General features: G+C 39.7%; 1 protein-coding gene across 1 annotated transcript in view; it reads left to right on the top strand.

The window, feature by feature from the left end:
- The first annotated feature begins 18,542 nt into the window (after positions 1–18,542).
- RPS6KA2 (ribosomal protein S6 kinase A2) overlaps positions 18,543–24,424 on the top strand; it is a 286,123-nt gene continuing 280,241 nt past the window's right edge. The window contains exon 1 of the mRNA XM_026846441.1: positions 18,543–18,605. Within this exon, the coding sequence (XP_026702242.1) occupies positions 18,558–18,605 (48 nt within the window). The 5' untranslated portion in view covers positions 18,543–18,557. The remainder of the gene's footprint in view (positions 18,606–24,424) is intronic.

Raw genomic sequence — 24,424 nt, 5'->3', positions numbered from 1 at the left:
ACTGCTGTAATGGGGACCTCTAATAGTCTCTTGTCTTTATTCTGCAGGATGTATGCCTTCAGTTGTACAACTTTGTGTTGGTCAAAATGACAGCAGTGAAAGATCATGATTCTGAAGGTTATGTTTGTGGTGTGTTTTGAGAGAGAAGGAGAAAAGCCTTTGCTCTGGAGGTTGTCATTCAGTAGCTAAAAAATTGCTGGTCTCTGGAGCAAACAAAGTCGCTGTCTGCTGTGGTGATAGGGGGATAGGGTTGTAATTCCGTCTTCAGGACAGTGGTGTGAAATGGTGTTTCAGTCCCAGTTGAGTGGTAGAAAGGGACACAGTGAGCAGATGCTGAAGCCATGGTTGGGACACAGTGTAAACAAAGTAGAGGCTGGTGTGTTAGCGGCAGGACTTGAGCACACCAAGTTTCTGAGCTACTGTTCTCCAAGATTCTGAAAGAAAACAGTCTCTTAAAGTGACTGTTCAGCACTAGTGGCAATGTACTCCATCATTCCCTGGTGTTAGTAAGAGACTGACAGCTTTCTCTCATGTGCAGCAGTATGTAAGGGCTTGCTGGCTAAGGGCCACATCTTTCCCAATCACTATTTAGTTGTTATGTTGGGAAGAAGGATGCAGTGCTATGCTGTAGCTTTCCTTTCATTTCCATCACTATATTGATGCTTTCTTTCTGACAGCATTCTTGCTACCAGTGCACTGGAAAAGAAATAGGAACAAAATGATAAATGCTCCTGCTCTACATTGACAACAGGTGTGAATATTGCCTTTACTGTGCCAACCTTGTAACTTGAGTGTGGGTGCAAGTAGCATGCAGAGGTATTTCAGTTTGCATCTTCTGATGTTTGATAGTGCCCTTGAACTCAGAGTGGCCTTGTCAGTATGGAAAGCTAGTCATCCTGCAGATCAGCACAGTGATAATACAGAGCATACACAAGCAGCAGTGCAAACATGGGGGAACTTATTTCATTGCAAACTACTTAAGACATTTCAGTAGATGGAGAAAAGGACAGCAACTTCTGTTTCCTTGCAATCAACTAGTGGTGCATATATATGTTTTTTAACTTGCTATTGCTCTCAGATTTTCTAGGGCATGACGGGAAGCGGTTTATAGCTCAGCATGTTATGGATGTTCTGTGGATCCTTTTAAACTAAACATCTGTGGCACATTATTCTGTGGTCTTGTGGGACCTCAGATGTTGGAGGTTGCTTCTCTGTATTTGTATTCAGCTGTCACCAGCAACCCATGAACAAGATAATGTACCTATTTGCACAATATTTATTTTAGTATCAGAACTATGTTGTGCAAGTTTGATTTCTTTTGCCAGTAGTTTAGCTCAGTATTGCATCTTAAGGTTATATTTTTAAGTAAAGGAGCTCAGGATACTGAAATGTCTTTTATGTAAAAGAGGATCACAAGTAACAGTAAGTATGATAACCACTGAATAAATGCAGGTATGTGCACAATGTTGACACAAAACTTCATGCTAATGACATCACCACTACCTCTTCCTGGTAGTCTTTGGCCTTGATATGCCATCCTTTCTTGGAAATAGCTTTGTAGCAGACACTAAAGGGAGAGCATTAGATGAATGTTGTAGTGTCAGTTGACAACATACTGAGGATTAGGAGAGGGCTTGATGGCAATGCCTCCCCTAGCACTGGTTGGTGTAGCATCCATGCTTCAAGTTATGGCAGTTCTCTTTGTTTTGGTTTGGTTTGTTTTTTCCCCCCTTGCTTTCTATCCACAGTATACTTGCCAATGCAGCAGGATATTTCCTCCTGGATTCCTGCTGTAGTAAGTAATTGTTCAGCTCCAAGAGTAAGCAGATAAGTTTTTGAGTTACTTTGAGTTTGCTCCTGCGATTTAGCTTCCATGATTCATGCTCCTGCTTGCCAACTGGAGTTAGTGTAAGGCTTAATTAAATGTGTAAAACATTTTGAACTTACTGAGTCATTTTCCTGAAATACGGGTTTTCATGCTGTGTGTAGCTGGCAGACTTGCACACCTTTTTGGTTCTCAGAGCCAGCTTTGAATAAATAATTGGCTTTGGGCAGGGGGGTGGGTGGGATATTTGGTGTACATACTGTCAGCCTTGAAGTAATTGTGTAAAATAATTAATAATTTCAAGAGACTTAAGACTAATGGGTGTATACTTAGTGTGGAAATGAAAAATGTGTTCTTTTGTTTGCTTTGTGCTCATCGTAGGATTTGAAAACCCTAGAGGCCTTGATGTCTACATGAAACTTGTACAGTCCTATTGGTGAGGATGATAGGCAGAATCCAGCTTCTGTCCCTGGAACGATGTAACTTTCCTGGATTTGAAATAGGAATTTGAAGAATTATCTTCCTGTCAGTCAGGCAAGCAGGACTCCTCAAGTGAATCAAAACAGCCAGGAATGTCTCTAATATTGTGACTTCTGGATCCTCACTTTGACTTCTCTAACTTTAGTTTTGCATTAAACTTCTTTTGTAAATGTAGCTTTAAGAACCTGATTATTTTAATCTCTAGCTGTGGCAAAGAATGGGAACCTTGCTAGGATGTCTGAATTTAGAAGAAAGGAAAATTTAAGTTCTGCTTCCATATAGAGTAACTGTTTATCTCTTAACTGGCTGATGATTCACTATTGTGACTGATTAAATCAGTAGGAAATTATTCTTTGTTCTTACAGATTTTATCAGGTTCTACTAGTCTTTCTTTTAACAGTTCTCTTAAAGCTAACTTGCCCCAAGAGCTTTGAGAGGAAACTTAACCAAGTTTCTTTGAAAAGCCTGAAACAGGTGTTTAGAGTTCCAGATCTTGTAGACTGGCAGCATATTGTAGGGACCTGACTGTTTTAATCTTTAATTTTTCCAGTAGTACGGCTGCTATTTAAGTAATTGTTCATTGGGCTCTGATTACAGGTATGGAGTGGGTTGGCATAGCAACCTGTTGCTTCTCTTGCCCAGGAACTGTTTTATCTTTACATCGGAGCTCATTTTTGGGAATATCTAAAGCTATGGAAAGTGCTTGATTATATGTTTCAAATGGCAGCTTCATCAGTTTCCCAGGCTTGGTGCTGGGATTCTGGAGGTTCTTGCAAGGTGATGTAAGGGAATAGGCACAGGATGTTTTCTTGGGAACGATCTGACCCTTAACACACCACACCACACCCTGCCCCCCACACACCTGCTGTGGCTGGAGTTGAAGATCTCCTGACTTGCAGAATGAGTTAAAGTAGGCTTAAAAAACAGAAATGCCTTCCATATTTCTTCTGTGCTATTGTTGGTTTTTTTTTTTGTAGTGCTCTATATGTTGTAGCTGTTCTCTAAATATTCCTACATAATCATCTATGTTGCCTTTCAAGGCTTTACAACTACTTCAATGTATTTATGTTAGTTTCTTGATGGCCTTTAAAAGTGCATTGCAAGCATACTTACAGACAACAAGTGGACAAAATGAACGTTACCATCTGCTGACTTAACTGTGAGTACCAGTGAAGCTTCTAAGCCTTCCTTTCAACTGGTTTTGCTTATATCTCAGTTATGAATGTGAGGTAAATGTGGTTCTGGACTAGCCATGTTAACTTTTTTTTTTCCTCTGTAGATATTAAGGGAGAGAGCTTGTTGCCCTATGCCAATCTGCTGAGACTCCTCTTAAATTTGATAATTTATTTCTGGCACAGTAATCCTTGCCATTGCTGAAGGTCTTGGCCTTCAGCTTTATTCATAGAAAGACAGCTATATGCTTACTTATCCAGCAAGGAAAGTATGTGTGCAGTCCAAATGTTTCCAGTGTGCTTATGCAGGTGAATTTGAGCAAAGTTTCTGATCCTTCCCATTGAGCAGAGGTGCAGTGTCTCAGCTGTACAGCTGGGATGAAACCAGTCCCAGGCCCTGGAAGAGAAATGGACCATTAAAATATTGCTTTGCCTACCTTGCTCTTCCTTCCTTTTTTTCAATTTTAATTAATGTAGATGCACCCTGTGTGAACAGTTGCAAGAGCTTCTTTTTATGAGACAGCAGCTCCATATCCCTGGCTGCCAGCTGGGGAAGTGTTTAGTGACACCATAAGCACTGTACAAGGCAGATGCTGACTGCAAGAGAATCACTGTTGGACTCTTTTCCCTTGCTGTCTGGATATAATGGCTTGTGCCATTTTGAAGAGGAAATTTAACTTGGGTTAGGGTGTTCCTTTCATAGTAATAAAAGATCTTCTGGAGGATGAGGAGCACCTGCACATCCTGTTCACTTGGTTGCAGCAGAGAATACAGGTACTGGATGTCTTCCCCATGGCAGCTGCAGGTTGATTATGAATTCCTGTCTTCAGCTGACAGTGAACTTAAGCTTCATATTTTGTTGTCACAGCGGACAGAAAAGCCCTCTGAAAATCTGTGCTACTGTTGATTTGCTGCTAGATCATCTGGAGATGATGCTTTTCCTGCACTGTTTCTCTTGGCTCTTAGTTCTTCTGAAGTTACACTTGGGCATCATGCAATGTCCAAACAATACTGCTTTTGGTCCCTTGATTTTTATGTTCACTAACACGCATTGTTAAAACTGTCTTTCATATCTCCGTAAAAGTAAAGTAAGATCATGTAATGGAATACTGATGCCAAACAAGTTGAATGTTTTCAGAAAAAATAATGACAACTGGAGTTTCACCTGATCTTATCACTCCAGAGCTTTAAAGAAGACATGAAACAGTGGAAGACCTGCTTATGGGGCTTGGGAGCATGTAGCTTTTGTACAGAAGAGGTCTCCTTGTTTATGGTCTCATCAACAGAAAACCCCTTTAGTCTTTCAGTCTCTGGCCTAGGGACTGCTTCTGGGCTCAAATAGCTCATTTTCTGATAAAGCTTATGGCTGAAGGCTGTATGTGTCCTGCAGCTTAGTAGAGGAGGGATATTGCTGTCCTCTGTATGAAGAAGAGAGGCCTGCCTTGGTGGCCTAAGGTATTTTAAATGTAGATTTGAACAACAGTAAGGGTTTTTTTTTGATCTGATGGGAAAAGTATTGTCCTTATGAGTCTAGAAGTCAAGAGTTTGGCACACTGCTTATGGAGAGTCAGATAGCTACTGATTTGGGCACCTAAATCTATCTGCATGTTATATATGGCAAGTTACTGTAACAAGGATTATCTTCAGGACTGAAATTAATAACTTCATTGTTTCTCCTTGTTTCTGAAATATTTTGATTTTGTATATGGCAACATAAATAGTAGACTAAATCTGTTAAAGGAGAAGCAAAAGAGCTTCCTTGTGTGAATTCTCCAGTTCTCACAAGCACATGGATATGGGAGACCAGGAGCAGTTTTCCTTGATGCTTGAAGACATGGAAGGGCCATAACTCACTCCTCAGGTGAGTGTATTGCAGGGGGCTGAGTGCACTTAGTTGCTGTGATGCAGTTCAACCCGTGTGAATTAGTAGAAATATTCAGTGATTGAAGGTGGTACTAGCTGTATACAAAGGTGTTTTGATACATCTGCTCGTTTAGTTTGGGTTTTTTTTCCCCCTCTGGTCTTCTGACTGATTTGAAAAATAAGGTTGAGGCAGTTTAAACATAAAAGTTTAAATCCCAGAGGTTTAGATGCTCATGAGAAAAACTGGATTAAAATAATTTTTATCATGTGTTGCTGTGGCACAACATGGGGCTTCACAGGGCTACCAGACTTAGTGTTGTGATGGGTAGATGTGACTTTTGCTTAAGCAAAACAGAAATTTAATTTAGATTTTGAAATTAGCCTGATGAGATGGATTCAGACATGTTGTTACTCAGGTTAATTAGCATTTAAGTATAACATGATACCTGGAAACATCCATAAGCAGGAGGGCTGACTGAAGCAAGAAGTCTGTTAGGTACCTCCATCTGTGGTGTGGGAAATGTTGCCTCTCCTGTTCTGTCTCTGTATTAGTCACAAACACCTTAGTGACTGGGTTTTTGGGGAGGTTTTTCTGGGGAGAGTGCAGACACGCAATGTACCCCTTGTGTCTTTTAAAGTTATTTAAATACATTACTCTTCTGTAAAATGCACACCGAAATCATTTCAGATAACATGATGTACTGCTCTGTAGCTGCTTTTGCTCTTTTCTGCAGCTGTGGGATAGAAAGGTTCAGTACCAGGAGTAGCTAAGGGATGTCAACATGAGCTTTAGCTAATGGGGTGTGCACTGTGTGTATGAAGACTCTAACACGTACTGGTTTGGATGTGTTATATTTTCTTGAACTAGCTTGACTGAAGCTACCAGATAAACTGCAGTCACATCTTCTAACTGCAGTGTGGATGTGTGGGCAGACTGTTGCCATGGGGACAAAGCTAAATCTTGCTTTAAAGAATTGGAAACTCCCATACTTTAAGACTGCTTAACCTGTAAGGAAGTAATCATGCAGCAGTTTGTTGCTGAAGGCTGCCAAGGCTAACAGACTTGATTAGATCTTTAGCCTGTTCCTAAAGGAGCAACACTTACAATCGCACTGATACTACATCCCTAATAGTAGCTTTGGACTAATTTTCAAGCCAGACTTGGAAGAGGGGTAGGCACTTAAATCTCTTCAAGGTTTTGTGAAAGTTGACAGATAAGCAGAGATGAGAGACTCAAAGCAGTGCCTTACCAAGGGAAGAAACGGCAGAATTGTACTTGTGCACAAGCTATTATAGTGTGCACTATTCAGTGAGATAAGCAGGCTAGGAGACCTGTGTGCTATGTCCTGGTCCAAAAAAGGCAAGAGGAATAAAGAAGTCTGAGGGACAGCAGCCATAAATCTTGAGAAAAACAGGCTTTGTTAGTTCTGCTTCTTGTAGAACAACTTTAACTTACCTTTGTTTTCTGGGAAATATTATGTTCCCAAAATTTAGTACAGAAGTTTGACAGCTTTGCTTCCCTGTGGAGACCAAATTGCACTTACTGCAGCTACATCTTGACCTTTTTTAATCTTTCTTTGATCTAGTATCAAAACTAGCTCAGGCTTGAGAGATAATACATTTTAAAGACAAAATATGTCGTTTCTTAATTTAAGCATTTTTTGTTCTTGTTAATCAAGTGCTATGCAGACATGAACCTTATTTGTCTAGAAGGAAAGCACAGTGCAGTGCTTCAGAAATACTTGTTTTCAGTATATGCCTGTGCTAGTTGAGCCCTACTGTACCGCGGGCAATGCTGACATCTAGTGCAGGTTCAGTAAAACTGAACAGTCGGCTTTTGAAGATCCTGCAAAGTTCAGTAAAATTTACTTTAAATTTTCGATGTCGTAAAACTTTTTTCATTTAACAACTTACCTGTTCAGAGATCAGATACATCACTTGTATGCTTCACTTGTCTTTCTAGCAGCTAGCAGAAATTTTGCTTTAGTGAGCAGTGCAGCCTTGGGAGTCTGATGTTTTAGAAATTGTGGTCCTTTGTTACCTGGGGTGACTTCCTTTCCCCAGCTGAGTTTAGGCTATCAAAGACATATTTCCATATTTATTGAAGGCCGACATCCACCCTATTTTCTACAGATGGAACTGTCTTAATCATATTACTGTCACACTTTGGGCTTGTACTACTGAGCCAAAAGCAATCGTGTGCCTTTTAATTAGTGGTAACTGAGTGTCTCATCTTGAAGGGAAGAGAGCAGGTCTTGGAGAGTTGAAACAAACCCAAAAAGCAGGGTGAAACTTAACCATAGCGGCTAAGTATTTCTAGTCTTGAAGTTAAACTATTGCAGAGCTTCCAGATAAATCTTGTACACCTGTGTTTTATACTATTTTGTGATGTGTCTTGTATCCTTATATCCTAAAAAACTGCATGTGGTGTAAATCTGTTGCAGATAACACCAAGGTGCATCTTGAAGAATAAGTATCATAACTACAATTATATTACTGTAGCAATAGTTTGTCTTAATACTCTGCACAGCCATACCCCAGCCAAGCATTAAAAGAAACAGCTTTCCCTCTCCCCAAACCCTGCTCCCAAAACAAACTGCAACCCATAATTGCCTCATTTCTGTCACAGAGTCCGAGTCCCATCTAATTTGAGAGCAGCTTCTGCTTTGAGCGTAAGATTGGTCTAGATGACCTCTAGAGGTTGCTTCTAGTCTAAATGATTCCAAGAAGTAGGATTTTAGCGTCTCTTCCCGCTGTTCTGGCTTTAAAGAGTAAGGAAGGATTCATTCTCTATTTTTTTTTTTTTTTACATCATAGTCTGCCATTTGAATGGAAGGTGCAAGGGAAGTGCTAGTAGTTTCTCACCCGAATAAATTGCCACATTGTCAACTCTTTCATATTGTTGGGAACATCATTGCAGGGACATAGCAGTGTTGCAAATGACAGTAACTTTGGCCCAGTGTAGGGATCTGACAGTGAGACTGGCACTAGGTAACCTGGGTTGTCAGTTTAAACTTGGCAGGGTTGGCATGCTGTTTGGGATTCTGTACCTAACTGGGTGATATGTATTAGTGTCAGAGCTCAGTTCAGGTCAGTCTAAAGTAGGGTATCAATGAGGCATTTTGATATTTGTAGTATATGCATTCATCTTACTCTTTTCAAATTTGTTTCAGCTATTCCATCTTTTCAGCCTGTTGCTCAGATCTATAGCACATTATTTTAAGCAGCAACAGTAGTATGCGAAGCGTAGCTCATCGTGGGTTTCTGAGCATGTTTGTTTCCATCATATCCTGCGCTGCATTGAAGTGTGGCCAGCAGGTTGAGGGAGGTGATTCTCCCACTCTACTCTCTTCTTGTGAGATCCCACATGGAGTACTGTGTTCATCTCTGGGGTCCACAACACAAGAAGGACATGGACTTGTTGGAGCAGGTCCAGAGGAGGGCAATGAAGATGATCAGGGGGCTGGAGCACCTCCCCTGTGAGGACAGGCTGAGAGAGTTGGGGTGGTTCAGCCTGGAGAAGAAAAGGCTCCAGGGACACTTTCCAGTACTTAAAGGGGGCCTAAAGGAAAGATGGGGAGGGACTCTTCATCAGGGAGTGTAGTGATAGGACAAGGGGTAATGGTTTTAAACTGAAAGAGGTTAGATTCAGTTTAGATACAAAGAAAAAACTCTTAGCTGTGAGGGTGGTGAGGGATTGGAAGAGGTTGTCCAGAGAGGTGGTAGATACCCCATCCCTGAAAGTGTTCAGGGCCAGATTGGACGGCGTTTTGAGCAACCTGGTCTAGCAGAAGGTGTCCCTGCCCATGGCAGGGGAGTTGGAACTGGATGACCTTTAAGGTCCCTTCTGATCGAAGCCATTCTATGGCTCTGATATGATCCCTTTGAAAGAAGTATGGGGAGGTGCTTCTCGCCTCATCCCTTCTATCTCACCTCTGCTGTCAAACCACCTCAGAGGTATTGTGCCACTATGCTGCAACAAGAGCCTTGAGTTGCAGTCCATAACTATAACCTATAGCTAAGAGCAATAAAACTATTCTGGAGTAATGAGTAAGCCTGGTTAAGTTTGCAGTAACTTTGTCCAACAGTAGAGGTCTGTCTTGTTTGGAAAAAGGATTTTTATCAGCTAAGAATGAATCATTACAGGAGAACTTGAATAGCTCTTCAGTTATTTTAGGGTGGGGTTTCTTTTTGTTTCTTTGAATACGGATTTAGACTTTTAATAAGAACTGGTCTGAAAGTGCTGTATGCGGTTTGGTGAATCACATGTGCCAGTTAGTTGGGAAATGCTGGCAGTCACAGAGCAGGTGTGAGAAGCCCTAACTGGATGCTTAAGCCTGTGCTCTGTCCTCTGGCCTGGTAGCTGAGAACAAAGCTAGAAGCCAGTGCCAGATTTTTGGAAGTGTGGATGGCTAATCACTAGGACAAACCACAGCTGGGAAGTGAGCCTGTCCTCCTCCTGATGCTTTCAAGTCAGAACTGAATTCCTTTGCAGAAAACAGGCTTTAGCAAACCCCAGGTGTTTGGTTTCAGATAGGCACAAGGAGATGAAAATTTGTGGCTAATGTTAGGCAGGAATTGTTAGAGTAGATGATCATAGTTGTTCACAATTACAAAGCTTCTGCCAGAAATTTTACATTTCAGCCCAAATCAGCTCTTAAGTATTCTCCATATCCAATTATCTGTTAGGTCTATGAATTGAAGGACTCCATACAGTTCAGAAATTGTTTCACAAGCCCCTAAGAAGAACAGGTCTCTAGTGCAGGTTGTCTGTGTTACTTATGATTCAAACGTCCTCTAGTTCTGGAATCATTGTCTATTGAAGTATGTGATCTTTCCTCTTTAACCCCTTGGTTATATTGTCCTGGTATATTCCCCTTTAAATTGTGATGTTGTATTGCATTGAGCTATTGGAATCTTATTTTTGGTTTTGCTGAAGATGTGTGACCTCAGTGCAAACACAGAAGGTGCCATTTCTGAGTGAAAACAGTGTTAGTTCCTGCTAATCATCTTGCAAGTAAAGCATCCTACAACTTGGATAACTACACAATGCACAGATCATTCTTTTGTTCCCTCCCTCCAAACAATGCATTTTGCTATTAATCGATATAGACTTCAAAATAATTTTCCAAATTACTTCCTAATTCTGCAAATAAGCATTTGTGACAGGCAAAATTTCTATTGTAATGTTGTGACTATAGATCAACGGGTCTCTCTCATTAAGATTTAGCAAATTTGCTTTGCAGTGATTGTTCTTTGGGTACTTGTCAGTACAGGAATTTTGAAAGGTAAACACAGTGCATAATGCTACATAAAGTAACTGAATATCTGAAAGTATATCAAATTTAGCTGAAGGTTACAGGTTTTGCTGTTCAGTGCAAATACAGTCCTGCATTAGCTAATCCTCAGTCAAACAGATCTTGCAGTTGCCTAAATCAATCTGCAGTTTATTTTATTGCTGTCTTCCTGATTTTGGTGTAAATGCATGTTGTAAATAAAATTTCAGAATCATCCAGTATCAATGGTATTTCATCTGCCTTGTTGCCTTTAAAATTCTGGATCCTCTGTCACCCCTGCTTGTGAATTTTCCAAGCATTAATCCCCTTGTGTATTGTTTTCGGGCGACTTTGTTTATTTAGTAGGGTTTATTTTACTGTAGGTTATGACCCACTACCAAAATTACTGGAATTAGAACAAAGAGTGTAATTGCACTACCTTGCATGAGATTATAACATTGGCAATGGGAAGGGTTTGGGGTTTTTTTTAATCTATGAGTAAAGAACTTGTATGTTGTTATTGTGACATTATATTCTGCATTCACATTTTTAGTACATTCACAATAGAAGAATAACAGTATCTTTAATCAGGAGATGAAAAAGCACAGAAGGTGACTAGAAGAAGATTACAAAATAAAAAAATCAGTACTGTAGCTATTTCTAGAAATCTCTTCAAAACTATTAACAGTATGCAGGTACAGCGTTGTGTTAACTATTGTGCCTCTGTGTGTACCTGTGGGGGGGTGCAGAATACAGGCTTTGGAGCATCAACCCTCTTTCTGCTTGTGAAGCATACAGGAGGTACTGCAGGCAAGAGGAAGCAGATAGGCTGTTTAACAGCAAAGCTGTGCCACTGTGCTGATTTTTTTTCTCATTTGAAACCCTATGTTGAATTTCAGTCCCTTCACCTTTGAAAAAGCATAGTGAAACATGGTTACTGAGACCAAATACTTCACAGAAAATTATTAGAGGAATGGAGAAAAACTTATATGAGGAGAGAGGAAGAATATTAAACCTCTTTAAAGGTGAAAGATGTAAGAGATGGTTCTTTTGGTTTGTGTGTTTTCTTTTTCTGTAGAGAAGTGAAGATCAACCAATTTAAGAGGCAATTTTAAACTTTTTTCTTTTCTATGTGTATGTCTAAAATGTGAAGGTATCACGGGTAAAATTTAAAATGCAGGTAGATTCAAATGAATGCTAATAAATGAAGAGAATAGAACTATGTATGTATTTTATCCTGAAGGAAAGATGTGAGATATTTCCAGTTGTGGGTGCTCTGGTTTTCTCTGAAGTCTCTGGCTGAAGCCATGAGTTACTTCTGTTTCTATATCCTCTATAGCTATAAGCAAGGTTATAAGGGTATAATAAATAGCTTCTATAACTCTGAAAATGTATACTTTTAGATCATCTGTAATCTTAGAATAATCACTGTCCAAAAAAAAGATGCCCAAGAGAAACACATTTGTTAGAGCACTCTTCATATATTCAGAGATGTAAGCCTGAATCTGAGGCATTCACTTTGGATGATAGGCATTCCTCCTATTTCTGAATTTCTATGAATTCATCTTTACAGTGATTAGTGTAATAAGAACAGTATATGGTATAAAATTTGATCCATTCTCACACCAATTTAACCACCTCGATATTGCACTTGGATTTACCTATTGTAAAGGTTAGGAGAAGTTAAGAATCTTATGCTCAAAATCTGACCTTCCATAGCTTTTGGAAGTCTTAGTTTCTAGGCCAATAATAATTTACTGAAATGGCGTATTTCTAGTCTATCTCAAAATAACCTATCTACCATAAAGACGTGAAAAAACAGCGTAAAGCTTAGAAACCCTATGCAATTCCAGGTCATAGATGAAGCTGAATGATGAGTTACTCCTCCCACAGCAGTTCTGAATTTATAATTTCCCTTGTTAATAAATCCAGTAGAAAGTGCAGAGTAAAATGCGATGTGGAATCATCTTGTAATTGTCTTCAAATGTGTGTGGCTTTTGGTAATCAGATAAACGATGCATGTATGTAGAGAAGTATGGTGTTAAGGATGTATTTATAGCCGGCAGCCTTTTGGTATCCTGTTGCTCTGTTCATAACTTCCATTCCCTTCCCCTGCCTCCTGCAAAGGATGTGTCTAGTAGTATGTATGCGAGGCTATAGGGAGACTGTGAGAAATGGACACAGAAATGCATGCAACAGGACAGGAAAAATTTGTGGACATGGGTACTCCCTCTCCCTGCACTCCTTAACCCTGTCACCTACGTTGGCATGTATGCAGAGGTGCCCCTCTGTCGTCTTCCAAACTTAACTACAGGCCCGCCCTGACTGTATTAGAAATGAGGTATAGTCATCTCATGCCTTAACTAATGTGAGTTTTGCAACCAGTATGCACAGTGTAAACTCCTAACTCAAGCTTAGTTTAAAACAGGCCAAAATTTCAGCAGAGCCTTGAATCATAATGCATCTCTTAAGGATAACCTGATTTTTTTGTATTCTGAGGGGGGAAAAACCCCAACACAGTGAGTATGAATTATTGTGAGTTTGTGTGAAATCTTCTTGGATGTTGAAAAGATTTGCAAATGGCTAAACTAAGCATCTTCTTTCAATAGCTGCTGTGTATTGAGGTTGCTTAAAAAGGCTTGTAAATAGAAATCAACTTGAAGGTGACTTGTTTCTCTAAATCTGTATTATAAGTACAACATGGAGCCATTCTACCCTTGCAAAACTCTGTAATAAAGAGGGGGAAGAAAACTCTGCATCAAACCTTGATCACAGTGTCCAAATTCACAGCAGAATATGGAGTGAATCCCTTAAAACCTTGGCTATAAGACTCCTTAAGCTTTGGGGTATAACAAGTTTCAATAAATAAAGTAGGCTTATCTTCTCTTAACAAGTTGTTCTCATTTCCCTTTACACTACTTCTACATCTAGAACTCTTCCAGCTATGATGTAGCCATGTTTCTTTTTCTTTTTTTTTTTTTTTTTTTTTTTTTTTTTTTTTTTTTTATTTCTGGTATGAAGGTGGTGCAGTCATTTCTTGATTAAGAGTGTCCCAAAGAAAAACGCAGAGGTTCTTATGGCAGCAGGGAGACAAATCAGGTTTTGTGGAGAAGCTTATATCCTTGTTTTTGTTGCAGTTGTCCTTGGTATCAGTCTCACAGGAAACTGTGTTTGTGTTGGGTGTTTAGGAAGGTGAGAGGGGAAAAGGGGGCCGTATATGAGAGTTGTTTTGAGAGCTGGAGCAAGGTGTGCCAGGCAGTGATGTTTGCTAATTAGAACAGGAGGGAAAAATCATGTGTGAATGCCATTGTCTGTAGTGGGCACTTCCAAGGCTGAACTGCTATGGATTTTGGCATTGTTTATTTTGGAAGAGGAGTGGAGTTCTCTTTTCCAAGGTCAATGCTTCCGATTTGCTACCACATATTTAGTGCTATCCAGAAAAGAGGCAATATGTCCTGTGTTGTGCTTCCTCATTTCTCTCTCAAGGTGGCTCTTGAGGAACTAGAATTGGTGTATGAGGACAGAAGAAGAAAAAAGATGTTTTGTACCTCTAGCCTTTTGAATGGGAGGGGAGAGAAGAAAGTTTTCTTCAATCCAAGCTTCTTGATCAAATATACTCAGTTTGCATCTTTAAGTACCTGTTCCTAAACATAGCTTGGAACAGATAGTCATGCTGGAATCTTTCTTGATCTAAGTTATTAATGATCTGTAAGAGAGCAATATCAGTTTATTTGGTGTGTAGCTCCCGTTATCTTGAATAGGTTTGCACTAGGAAGTTCTCTGGAGTGCAAGAGAAATCTTTTTTTGTACCATGAAGGAAAGAATTCACTCATCTGTGTATTGACCTCAAGTAACGGAGGAGGAGAACTAGACAAAACCTTCAGTTTTGTCTTTTTGAGTATGTAGATTAATAGCACCATGAGCAAAGACCTTTGGACCCCAGTGGCAGTGTTGGTAGCTGCCATGATGCCTTTGCTATGAGTTTGCTGGTAGGGCTGTAAGAAATAGAACTTCAGTCCTAAAGCTACTGGTTTGTTGCTGCTGTCATGGCTTGGTCCAGTGGTCAGACATTGGGGAAAATTCTTCTCCTTGCTCATAAGGGCCTTGTGTCAGGAACTGGGCTTCTGTGTGTTGGATGGGAAGCCTTGTGACTGACAGTGGAGCTGGTGGGCCTTCCCTTTGAGAGAACTGGGGCCTGACCAGATGTTCCCGGTAGAGATGTGCAGCGTTAGGGTTACCATGAGTTGCATGGTAGAAGCTGTTGCTCTTAAAGGTAACGTTTATTGTTTAGGGTGTCCAGCTTAATCTTGAGAAATTATTTCAGAGTCCCTTGTCTAAGCACAAGCTAATACTGGTGGATTTGATCTGATATTTACTAATTTATTGACTAATTTTTTTCAAGGGGTCAACTAACCAGGGAAGAAACTGGCTTGTTTTAGCAATTCTTCTGGCATTTTGTAAGTTTGTGAATTTGTAAATCAGAAGAGAAGGTAAAATGGAGAACTGTCAGCTACAGGGACTGATATTTGGTTAGAATTACTGATAAAATAGTTTAACATTATTTTTTTCAAATTGTGCTTCCTCTTATGCTTTTGTCTTACCTGTGTGAGTTAAAGCAGGAGGATGATTTATCTTTTCAGGTCTGACTTACCAAGAAAGGTAACTTAAATAGGCATAAAAAAGGGTATCTCTGATACCATCTACCTTTGTATGGAACTCTTTAATATTGGTTATAGTGAAGAGTAACACTGGACTTAAAGAAAAATGTGAGCTATATTTGTCTGTAATATAAACCACTGTAATAGATGCTATATATGCAAAACTAAATACAGCCATGTAATACATTATTCCTTCTTCAGTCTTGGCTAGCATGGGATGCTAATGCCATCTTTTCCATGAGAGTTAGTATTAGATGGGAGCAGGCCTGCTAAGAACTGTGTAGTTCATAAACAAAACAAAAAATACTGCATTAAAAGAAATATGGTGTTTCTTCTGTTGGTTAGGTCAGAAAGAGGAGGTAAGCATTCACTGATGGATGAAGCATCTTTGATTTAAATTGTCTAAGCAAAGCTCATGTAGCCTAAAAGAGCACGCAGACTTGAAAGGGCTAGTAGCAGTGCCTGGATGTAAAGATGTTATGCATGTGGAGTTTGGAGGACTTGTTTGTTTGTAAATGTTGCATTTAGCTGAAAGAACTGTGAATAAGCAGAGACTGTATGTGTTGGGTCTGCCACATTTAACAAAAAGCAATTATCTACCATAGTAACGATGAAAGAATTCTGAATGTATTCAGATACATATAAATACCTAAAAATAATGCTAAGGTATGTCTTAATTCCTCAATGCTTTTCCTGATTTAAAAAAAAAAAAAATCCCAGAAATACAGAATTATAGCTGAAAGTCTACCTTTACCTGTAATGCAGCTGTTTTCCAAAAATGGGTTATGTGTTAGAAGGCATAAAAAGAATGTCTTTATGGTACTTCCAGCTTAAATCAAATTGTTTAACTTGAGATAATACTTTGAAGAACTAGATGAATCTAAAGACTGGGATGATGATATGTCAAAGGAAGTATTATGAAATTTTTTTAAGAGTCTTTTCAAAGTATTTTGATTTGCATATATTGAGGAGAACTTTGCATCCTCTATGGATATGAGTGCAGAAATAGAAACGCAGCCAAATAATTACAGTCTGGGGAACTGAAACACTATGTCAGTGCTGTTTGACTCTGGTAAGCTCATAGCTGGAAGTTGAGATACTAAGGAATGATGCATATCCTGGTGGAGTAAGAATTGTGAATTTGAATTTAAAAGTAATATGATTCTTGGTAATGCATAGTTCAAAATTGCAGGGTTTTTTAACCATGTAACTTGAAGAGTTCCAAGTTAGGAAAAAAGCAGCTTTCTCTTTTATAGTAGAAACTATTGAGAAAGATAGTAGGGTTGTGTTTTATATCCCTGCTGTATGTGTGCAGGTGGCTTTTATGGTGTTTTCACCATCCTGTTTTTACAAGTATCTTGGATTCTTTTCCACCTTGCACAGTGACACTTTTCTAAAAAATGATGTTCTTGTCTTTTTTATCAAAATTGCATCCAAAGGTTTCAAGCGTAAAAGAAATATAAACCAAATAAATAACCCCTGTCTTGCTGCTCAGATTCCCCAGTTGCCAGTTTAGTAACCATTTCTTGAAACGGAACTTGGAATCATCATCTTGGCATTTTCTAGACAGATACCTTTCTGGTATAGGATGCTTCTCAGAAAACTTGTCTGCAATTCTCCACCATCAGGCTGAACACCTGATGGCCAGAAGATCTTCTAAATGCTTTTACCAGGTCTACTGCTTACCTTCAGCTGTTGGTTCATCTCCGTGGCTGCCTGGATCTGTGTTTTTCTCATGACCAATACTCTGACACCTCTCTTCTGTGATGTTGTCAGTGTGTGTTTTTGGTAGGACTTGGAATTTCTCATTGGTGCACAGTGGCATCAGTTCTCAGTTTGGTTCTGCACTTTGCTGCAGCTGTGATTTGCCTGTCATATTTGGCCCTCCCTTAAATACAAAACTCTGCAGCTAACTTCAAAACTCCAGTTTCCTTGGCTCACCCTAGGCCTTGCCACTTACTGGAGGTTAAATATATATGCCTCCATAGGAGTGGAACTTGGCAGTGACATTTGAGAGTGTTTGTGATACTTAAGCTCCTGAAGAACAGGACAGCAAGAAGGCATAGGAACAAATACAGCTCTTGTGGTAAGAGAATGATGCAAATGGCAGAGATGAACTATTACAGGTTTGAGTTTGTTGGGATTTTTTTTCATCTGCAGCTTTTGTGAAACAATATTTGTAGTATTAAAACAAGAGATGGAGATTTAGGAGTGACTGACTGTTTTGAAGAAATTCTCATAATATGTTTCTGTGTAGCCTCATACACGCTAACTCTTGAAGCACTGCAGTACTGGTCAGGGAGGCAGCTTGATCATGAAGTGGTTTGAAACCGATTCAGCTAGCTGCTTCACTGTGTGTGCCATCCTTAAATATAGCAATTATCCCATTGGCATAATTGGGAGTGCACACTGTCCCAGAACAGGTTGTCCTACAGCACCTTGCTGGTTTAGGACATCAGTGGCCCAGGAGACACAGCATCACTGTTGTGCTGTTGAGCCCCTTCCTTCCAAATCTGGAGCTGAACTTTGCTTGCAGGTTCCCAAAGGGAAAGCAGCAATACCCATGATCTCTGGTTCCTATGGCATTGAATCAAACTCAGCATTGGTACATGCTATAAATACCTCCATGTGTATCTGTATATAACATCTTTGTGTGTGATCTCTTTCTTCATAGAGATTTTTCTGAAAACTCTTCAAAGGAAATAAGTCTCCGAGCAATTTAAAGAAAACATAAATGACAGGCTCTTTCCTGTGCTCAGTCTTTCCTGTGCTCAGCTGAGTCACATACAATGTGCACAATTAACAGGTGCGAGGTGGCAAACTGCACTCAGCGGGCAGTGCTGGGTAGCTTCCAGAGTCCTCGAGGTTGAATGAGTTTCTTCTGTAGCACAGCGTTTGAAAGGATCAGCGAGATACTGAGCATCTCTGTACCTCTTACATTCTCCTGTAAATTCTTGCCTCTGGATAAGCACCTTTCTTAACTTTGCAGGTTTTCTAGGAAGAGATGCAGACCTCATACCTGTTCTCTTCTTTGTGCTGACAACACGGCTGTAGGCTTCGGCTGGAGCTGGAGTGTCTGTATATAGCTTCCTCATTTGAGTCAAAGATGAGATCCAGCCTAGCTCTTGCCTTTTAATCTGGGGCTGGGCTGGGCTGTCGTCTGGTGACGCGTTGAGCTAAGCTGGCTGCAGCGAGTTAATAGAGAAGACGAAAGGTGTCAAACCCCTGCAGAATGGCTCAAGTACTTGCAGTGTCTGACCTGTACCCTGAATGCTGAAAAAAAATGATAAAGCTGCCTCACAAGAAGTTCCAGAAATTTTTCCTTAAAAAGGTAAAATGCTTTTTTTCCTGCTGCTGTTCTTGCTTTAATTAGGTTGATGACAAAGTTTTACAGTTGCATTGTTTTTGTGCAGTCAGCCTTGTTTTCTTTGCTCTGAGATGCCTCAGACTGTTCTCTTGATGTAATGTTATTCTTGGCTTGTGGTTTGGGACATGATGAAAATCATCAAACCTGTACTCAACCAGCATGCTCCATGGGTTAGTTTGATTACAGCTGCAGTTTACAGGTTCTGTCACCCTGTTGTGTTATGCTGCCTTTCATCCTTCCTTCTTGACTCTGTGGTACTGTATATTCTGAATCTGTCAAGCAATTTTAGTCCTCTCTAAGTTTTTTGCAGTGCGAGAGAGAGAATGCTGCTTATTGACTGCTGCTCATTTAAAGCTGATATTAAAAGATGATGTGTGTATATTTTACATGTAGGTTGTGTATTTGCACTCTGTTTTCAACTATAGCCATATAATTCAGCAGAGATATGGAGACATCTCAAAAAACATACTTTCAAGTAGAACTCTGTCTAAAACTATCTTGGGTTTAGCTGAAAACTACCCTTAGATAATATTTTTCTATTATGTGCTATATTTAGCTAGGTATTGAGTGCTATGGTAATGAACTAACAAACTGTGTTCTTTAGTGTCTGTGTTATTTATGGATTCTATTTGGCAACATATAAACACTTAGATGAAAATATATATACTGTTTTTCTCACTTCTCCCTCCTCATCTTGGCTACTCATACACACAGTTTATTAGTGGTTGATCAGAAGCACAATCAGTTTATTCTGCAGAGCATCTCAATTCTAGTGTAGGGCACTGTCAGTTTTAGTCGATTGGAGTTTTGCATGCAGTATATTTTCACGTGTATGGAATTTTATATTGATATCTGTAGTATGCTGCTTCAAAATAAAATGTTCAATTTGATTGCATTTGGACTAAAAGAAATTTTAAAGGGGTATAAGAGAAGACAGTTGCGTTTAGGTAGGTGCAAGTTAGGACCTGGTGCATTGTTCACTGATTTTTTGGCACCTACACAGATGCAGATGGTTGGTTGTACCTCTTACTCTGGAGTAAATTTCCAGCATTTAAACATTGACGTCACAGTTATGCAGTTGAACTGTTTATCTGGGGTTTCTTATGAACTGAAAAGAATTTTCTCTTTTCATGGAATATATACTACTTACTACCAGCAATATCTGATCAAACGGTCATAATTCCACTAGGATATAATAACTGTGGATTTTCTGTTATACTCTTGCATGTAGGACTGAAAGCACCCAACTGATTAATGTGGGTTGAAGTACAAGAGAAAGGTGAATTATGCTAGACTTTATTTTAATGTAGTTTCTGAAAATGTATCTAATTGAGCTACTGCTTTGAAGTGATAAAGTGAAGGTGGCTGCAACCAAGAAGGTGATGAGCATAATTCAACGTGCAAATAGCAGTAGTTCATTGATAGTCTTGGGAGTCCCATAGCAACTTCCTCTCTCATAAAAAGATGTTTCTGTATGATGCCACACAACAGAGATTTTTTTTTTTTTTGTATAGGATCCACAGACTTGCCTATGTTGATGGTTCATGTTATTTCTCTGGAGGTGAGTGGAGTAGTTTCAACAAACTATGGTTTTATTTGTGGTAATGTGTGGAGCAAAATTGGTGAAAATATCTGCAGTCCTCCTGAGAGTTATATGCTAGTTCAGTTTGTTAGAGGCCTTTTTCTAAATGCTAAGAGGGGGGGGGCACCCCAAAACAAGTGGATCTATGCGTGCATACCTGGGAATCAAGCAAGTGCATGAACATAGGAGGACAGAAACTTGACTCAGACTGGTCTTGTGTTTTGATTTAAGTCACAGGAATCAATAGCCTGTATGATTCCAGATTACCAGATTTATACTATAGCCTAGTTAGTGTTCAGAATTTTGTTTCCTTTCCTCTTTAATGACTGTTTCATGTAAACAGGCAGTGTTGTGGTTAAAAAAAGGAAAATAATGTAATCTCCAATAATCTGAAGATTAATTGGGTGAACAATGTCTTTGAGTTGTGGCTAGGGAGAATTAATGGATATTTTCTGGGTTTTGATTTTTTTGGTGTGTTGGGTTTTTTTTGTTTTCTTTTTTTTCTTTCTTTCTTCAGTGATAGTCAGATATGGAATTCAGCTAATGATTTCTTCCTTTGCTTATGTGGCCACTGTCATAACAATAGTTTTTTGGAGGGAAGTTTTGAAAAGGACCCATAGATCCCTTCTTACTTTTATGAATAGAAATTTACAACAATCTACCTGATGGCTAGCCTACATGAATATTGTGCAGGTGTTGGTGCAACTGAGTAGCTAAAATAAATGCTTTTAATTTTGTATATGAAAGAATGCTCTAAATTGACAAGTTCCAGAAAATAAATCAGGATGGTCCTGTGTTTTCCAGGAAAAAGTATCTACTGAAGAATGACATTGAATTTGATTATTGCAGTGAACATCCCCTCCAGAGCTTCAATACTCTACAATATAATGTACTGAAGTAGCAGTCAAACACCTTATCAGACGTTACTCAGCTTGTTATTTGTGTAGGCACCAGCAGCTCTGAGACAAGTGGATGATGCTTTTTATGTACATGAAGGGTGGTTTCAGAGTTAAGCCTTTAATGGCTGTGTTGGAAACATCATTGTCCTTGAGAGTGACTGAAAACTGGCATGTTGTTTCAAGCTCACAGTATTACTCAGTGGTTCCTAAAAGAACTTATTTTCAGGACCAGCAAAAATTGGTTGGTAACAGTACATTTCACAACCTTGTTGCTTACTGAACTTTGAAAGAACGGACAGCTGCTTAATGTGTGTGTGTCCTTCCATGTACATTTATCTGTGCAACTTGGTTTCTTCTTGAAAACTTTGTCAGAAACAATCATGCAAAGACAGAAGTGTTCCTCCTATAGCATAATAACATAGAATTTGGGATGGTCTTTGAAATTGGTATGCATAGAAAATTCAACATCATGTAAGCTGTTTGATTTACTGAATGGATATGAAAATTATTGCTTGTAGTAAATGATAATTCAGCAATTGAATCGACAGGAGAATGAAAAGCTAGTAAAAAACGTTGATTTGAATGACCTTCTGGCAGAGAAAAATATTTTTATTAAAAAGAGTAATTAGAGTTTCTCTGTTTAAGAGCAAAATACAATCTCTACTAATAGGAGAAAAGCACTTAAGCAAAACAATTTACGACTTCAGCTGATGCACGCTCTTATAGGGATCTGGTGCTGTAAATGCTGATCGTATGATTCATGGAAATGCGTATGTTCTTTATAGCATTAAAAGGGGGGGAGGCTCTTTAATTTTTTTCCGTGTTGTGAAAAATCATTTGGTAATGACTGCAGTATTGGCAGAATATTGCTCTGTTATAGATTGTGATGAATGTGTTTGCCTATTCCCCATCACCACCAATAGATGTTTCTGTCCTTAGGGGACACATGACTGAGTCACTGGTACAAAGGAGAGCAGAATGAAAAGATATGTAGCACCAAAAGAATTTGAGAGTGTAGACCTCTTAGATGTCTTTCTGTATATTCACACATATGCAAGCTGTACATATGGGCAAGGTATCTTGTGATCTTTATGATGTTGCTGGTGTTTTTTCCTATATTATAAAAAGCAATATATTTCATACGCATGTCTATAAGATGAGCTTTATCATATGCATGCTTGTGGTCTATGGTGTCCTGAGGGACCTAGGCAGCTTGTTGAGTTGGGGGACTGCTATATCTTGGTGATGCTGCCTGTCCATTTTGGGTGGGGGGCTGGAACCCTTCAGACTGGAAGGGTTTTTAAGTCATCTCCTGCACACACCTCCTCTACTATTCAATGTCACAGTTCCTGTCCTCAGTGATTATATTTGTCAGCCCTCAGGAGCGTGGGGAATTCTAGTGGTGTTTGACTGACTTGTGTATTACTAATGTGACTATTGCAGGGCCTGTGTGCTAAGGTATAGAAATGTTCCTGATCTGGCAAATATTCTGCTTCTGTCATGACTGGGATGTTGTTAGAGAAAGATAGGGATAGTCCTCTCCAAATATATTAGTATGGAAGGCATGGGAGTTCACTTCTGGACCTGGTTTAAATGAGTAGCTAGAGTTTCTCTTGTGTTTTGTTTTCTCGATAACTCACTAATGGGGTGGGGGTGTGTGTATATATATGGAATGTTTTTCCTATATCTGGTGCAGAGAAGGTACAGGTTCACTCAGTTGTCAGCTGGAGCCAGCCTCCTTGGATCGGTTTGCAAAGACCTAGGTGTTTGGTTCATGAGGGCTCTGATTTTGTATATGACATTGGCTGGCCCATTGTGACCACTGTTGACGCTGCTTTGTCTCATAAGTAAACACTAATGAATCTTCATTTCACTATTGTGAAGACTGGGATAGAAAAGCAAAATATTTTAGCTTGGCAGTTCTAGGGGTGCTGTTGAAGCTGGGTATGGGAAAGGAGTCTTTCTGTTTTTCTCAACCTATTCTGCCTCAGACTGTTAAGCTGCCTAGAGCTGTTGTGGTCTGGAGCCAGCAAAGCTGCTGACTGGATATGAGGATGAGAGGTGACTAAGTATGAAGACCTGGGGCTATTCAAGCCAGGCATCTTCCCCACATGACAAGGGGAGGAGAATAGATTAGAGCTGGAACACCAGGTCAGGGCAGAGCTCTGGAAAGCCAGGCTTGTGTTACTGCTGCAGCTGTCAAGGGACTCGAGGGATGAGGCAGACTCGAGAATGCTCTGTTTATCACTTCTGCATATGTGGGGCCAGCTGCTACCCTGAGACCCCTACCTTGCATTTTGCAGGACCATTCATCTGCCTCTCTCTGGGGCTCTGGTATAGGCAAGATTGGGCAGGGGGAAAGACTGTTTTGCTACATATGCCAGTCTGTTTCTCTAGGCAACCACCTGCTTTGGGGTCATCTGTCTTCCAGCTATAAATTGGTGTGAAGGAATAACTGTAATCTTTTGAACACACAGGATTTAACTGCAAGTACATAGATGTCTTTATAAGAAACCTTGATGAAAACTGTACTCTAGAAAGTATGTAATTTATAAGAATTTACATCTTCAAAATCTAGAACAGGTAATGGCTAGGAATGCACCTTTGAGCAAGTGATTGCATACAGAGAAACCACTGTCAAACTAACTCCTGAAGCAGCAGTTTTCTGAGGAGAGGAAAACAGAACCAGCTGGACATGATTTCTGTCTGGGCTTGAAAGGAAATTTGAAGCAGTCTAGGCCTCTTGGTCATTTCTGGTCATTTAAAGAGACTTACCTACTGCAGTTTCAGAAGGCAAGTTTTGGACCTGCCTGCATGACGCTGGCAGGAATTAGGACTCTGAGATATTTTTTGTTGTTGTTTTTTGTTTTTGTTTTTTTTTTCCCCCTGTTCTTTCCCCAAGCAACAAGACTTTTACAGATTTCTGTCCTCTGTATTGGTGTCAGGGTTGCAAAGGAGTGTTTTATTTGGGAGAATTGGGGAAGGATTTTGTTCTTGATCTAAGCAACGTATGTATTTTTCTTCTCACTTTCTTTTCAGAAATAGCTGAACCAGTCAAGCTTGAAAGTCTGCAAAAGAATTGAGCCTGAGGCAGTCTTCTGGCATTAAAAATTTCAGTCTAAATAGTCTCGATTTGGCAGAAATAGGAGCAAATGAAGCATAGTTCTGTGATGGGGATGTCAGCAAATTCAACAGGAGGTGGTGCTTGTGGAGGTGGTGTGGGAGCCACAATACTGAGGGATAATGCAATTCAGGTGTTGGGGAGCTGTGTCTTCACACCAGCCCCCCCCCCCCCCCCCCCC

Source organism: Athene cunicularia (assembly GCF_003259725.1).
Source record: "Athene cunicularia isolate RWA chromosome 3 unlocalized genomic scaffold, athCun1 chr3_part1, whole genome shotgun sequence".
Taxonomy (NCBI): Eukaryota; Metazoa; Chordata; class Aves; order Strigiformes; family Strigidae; genus Athene; species Athene cunicularia.
Note: the sequence above shows the minus strand (reverse complement) of the source record. Positions and strands in the feature narration are given on the sequence as shown.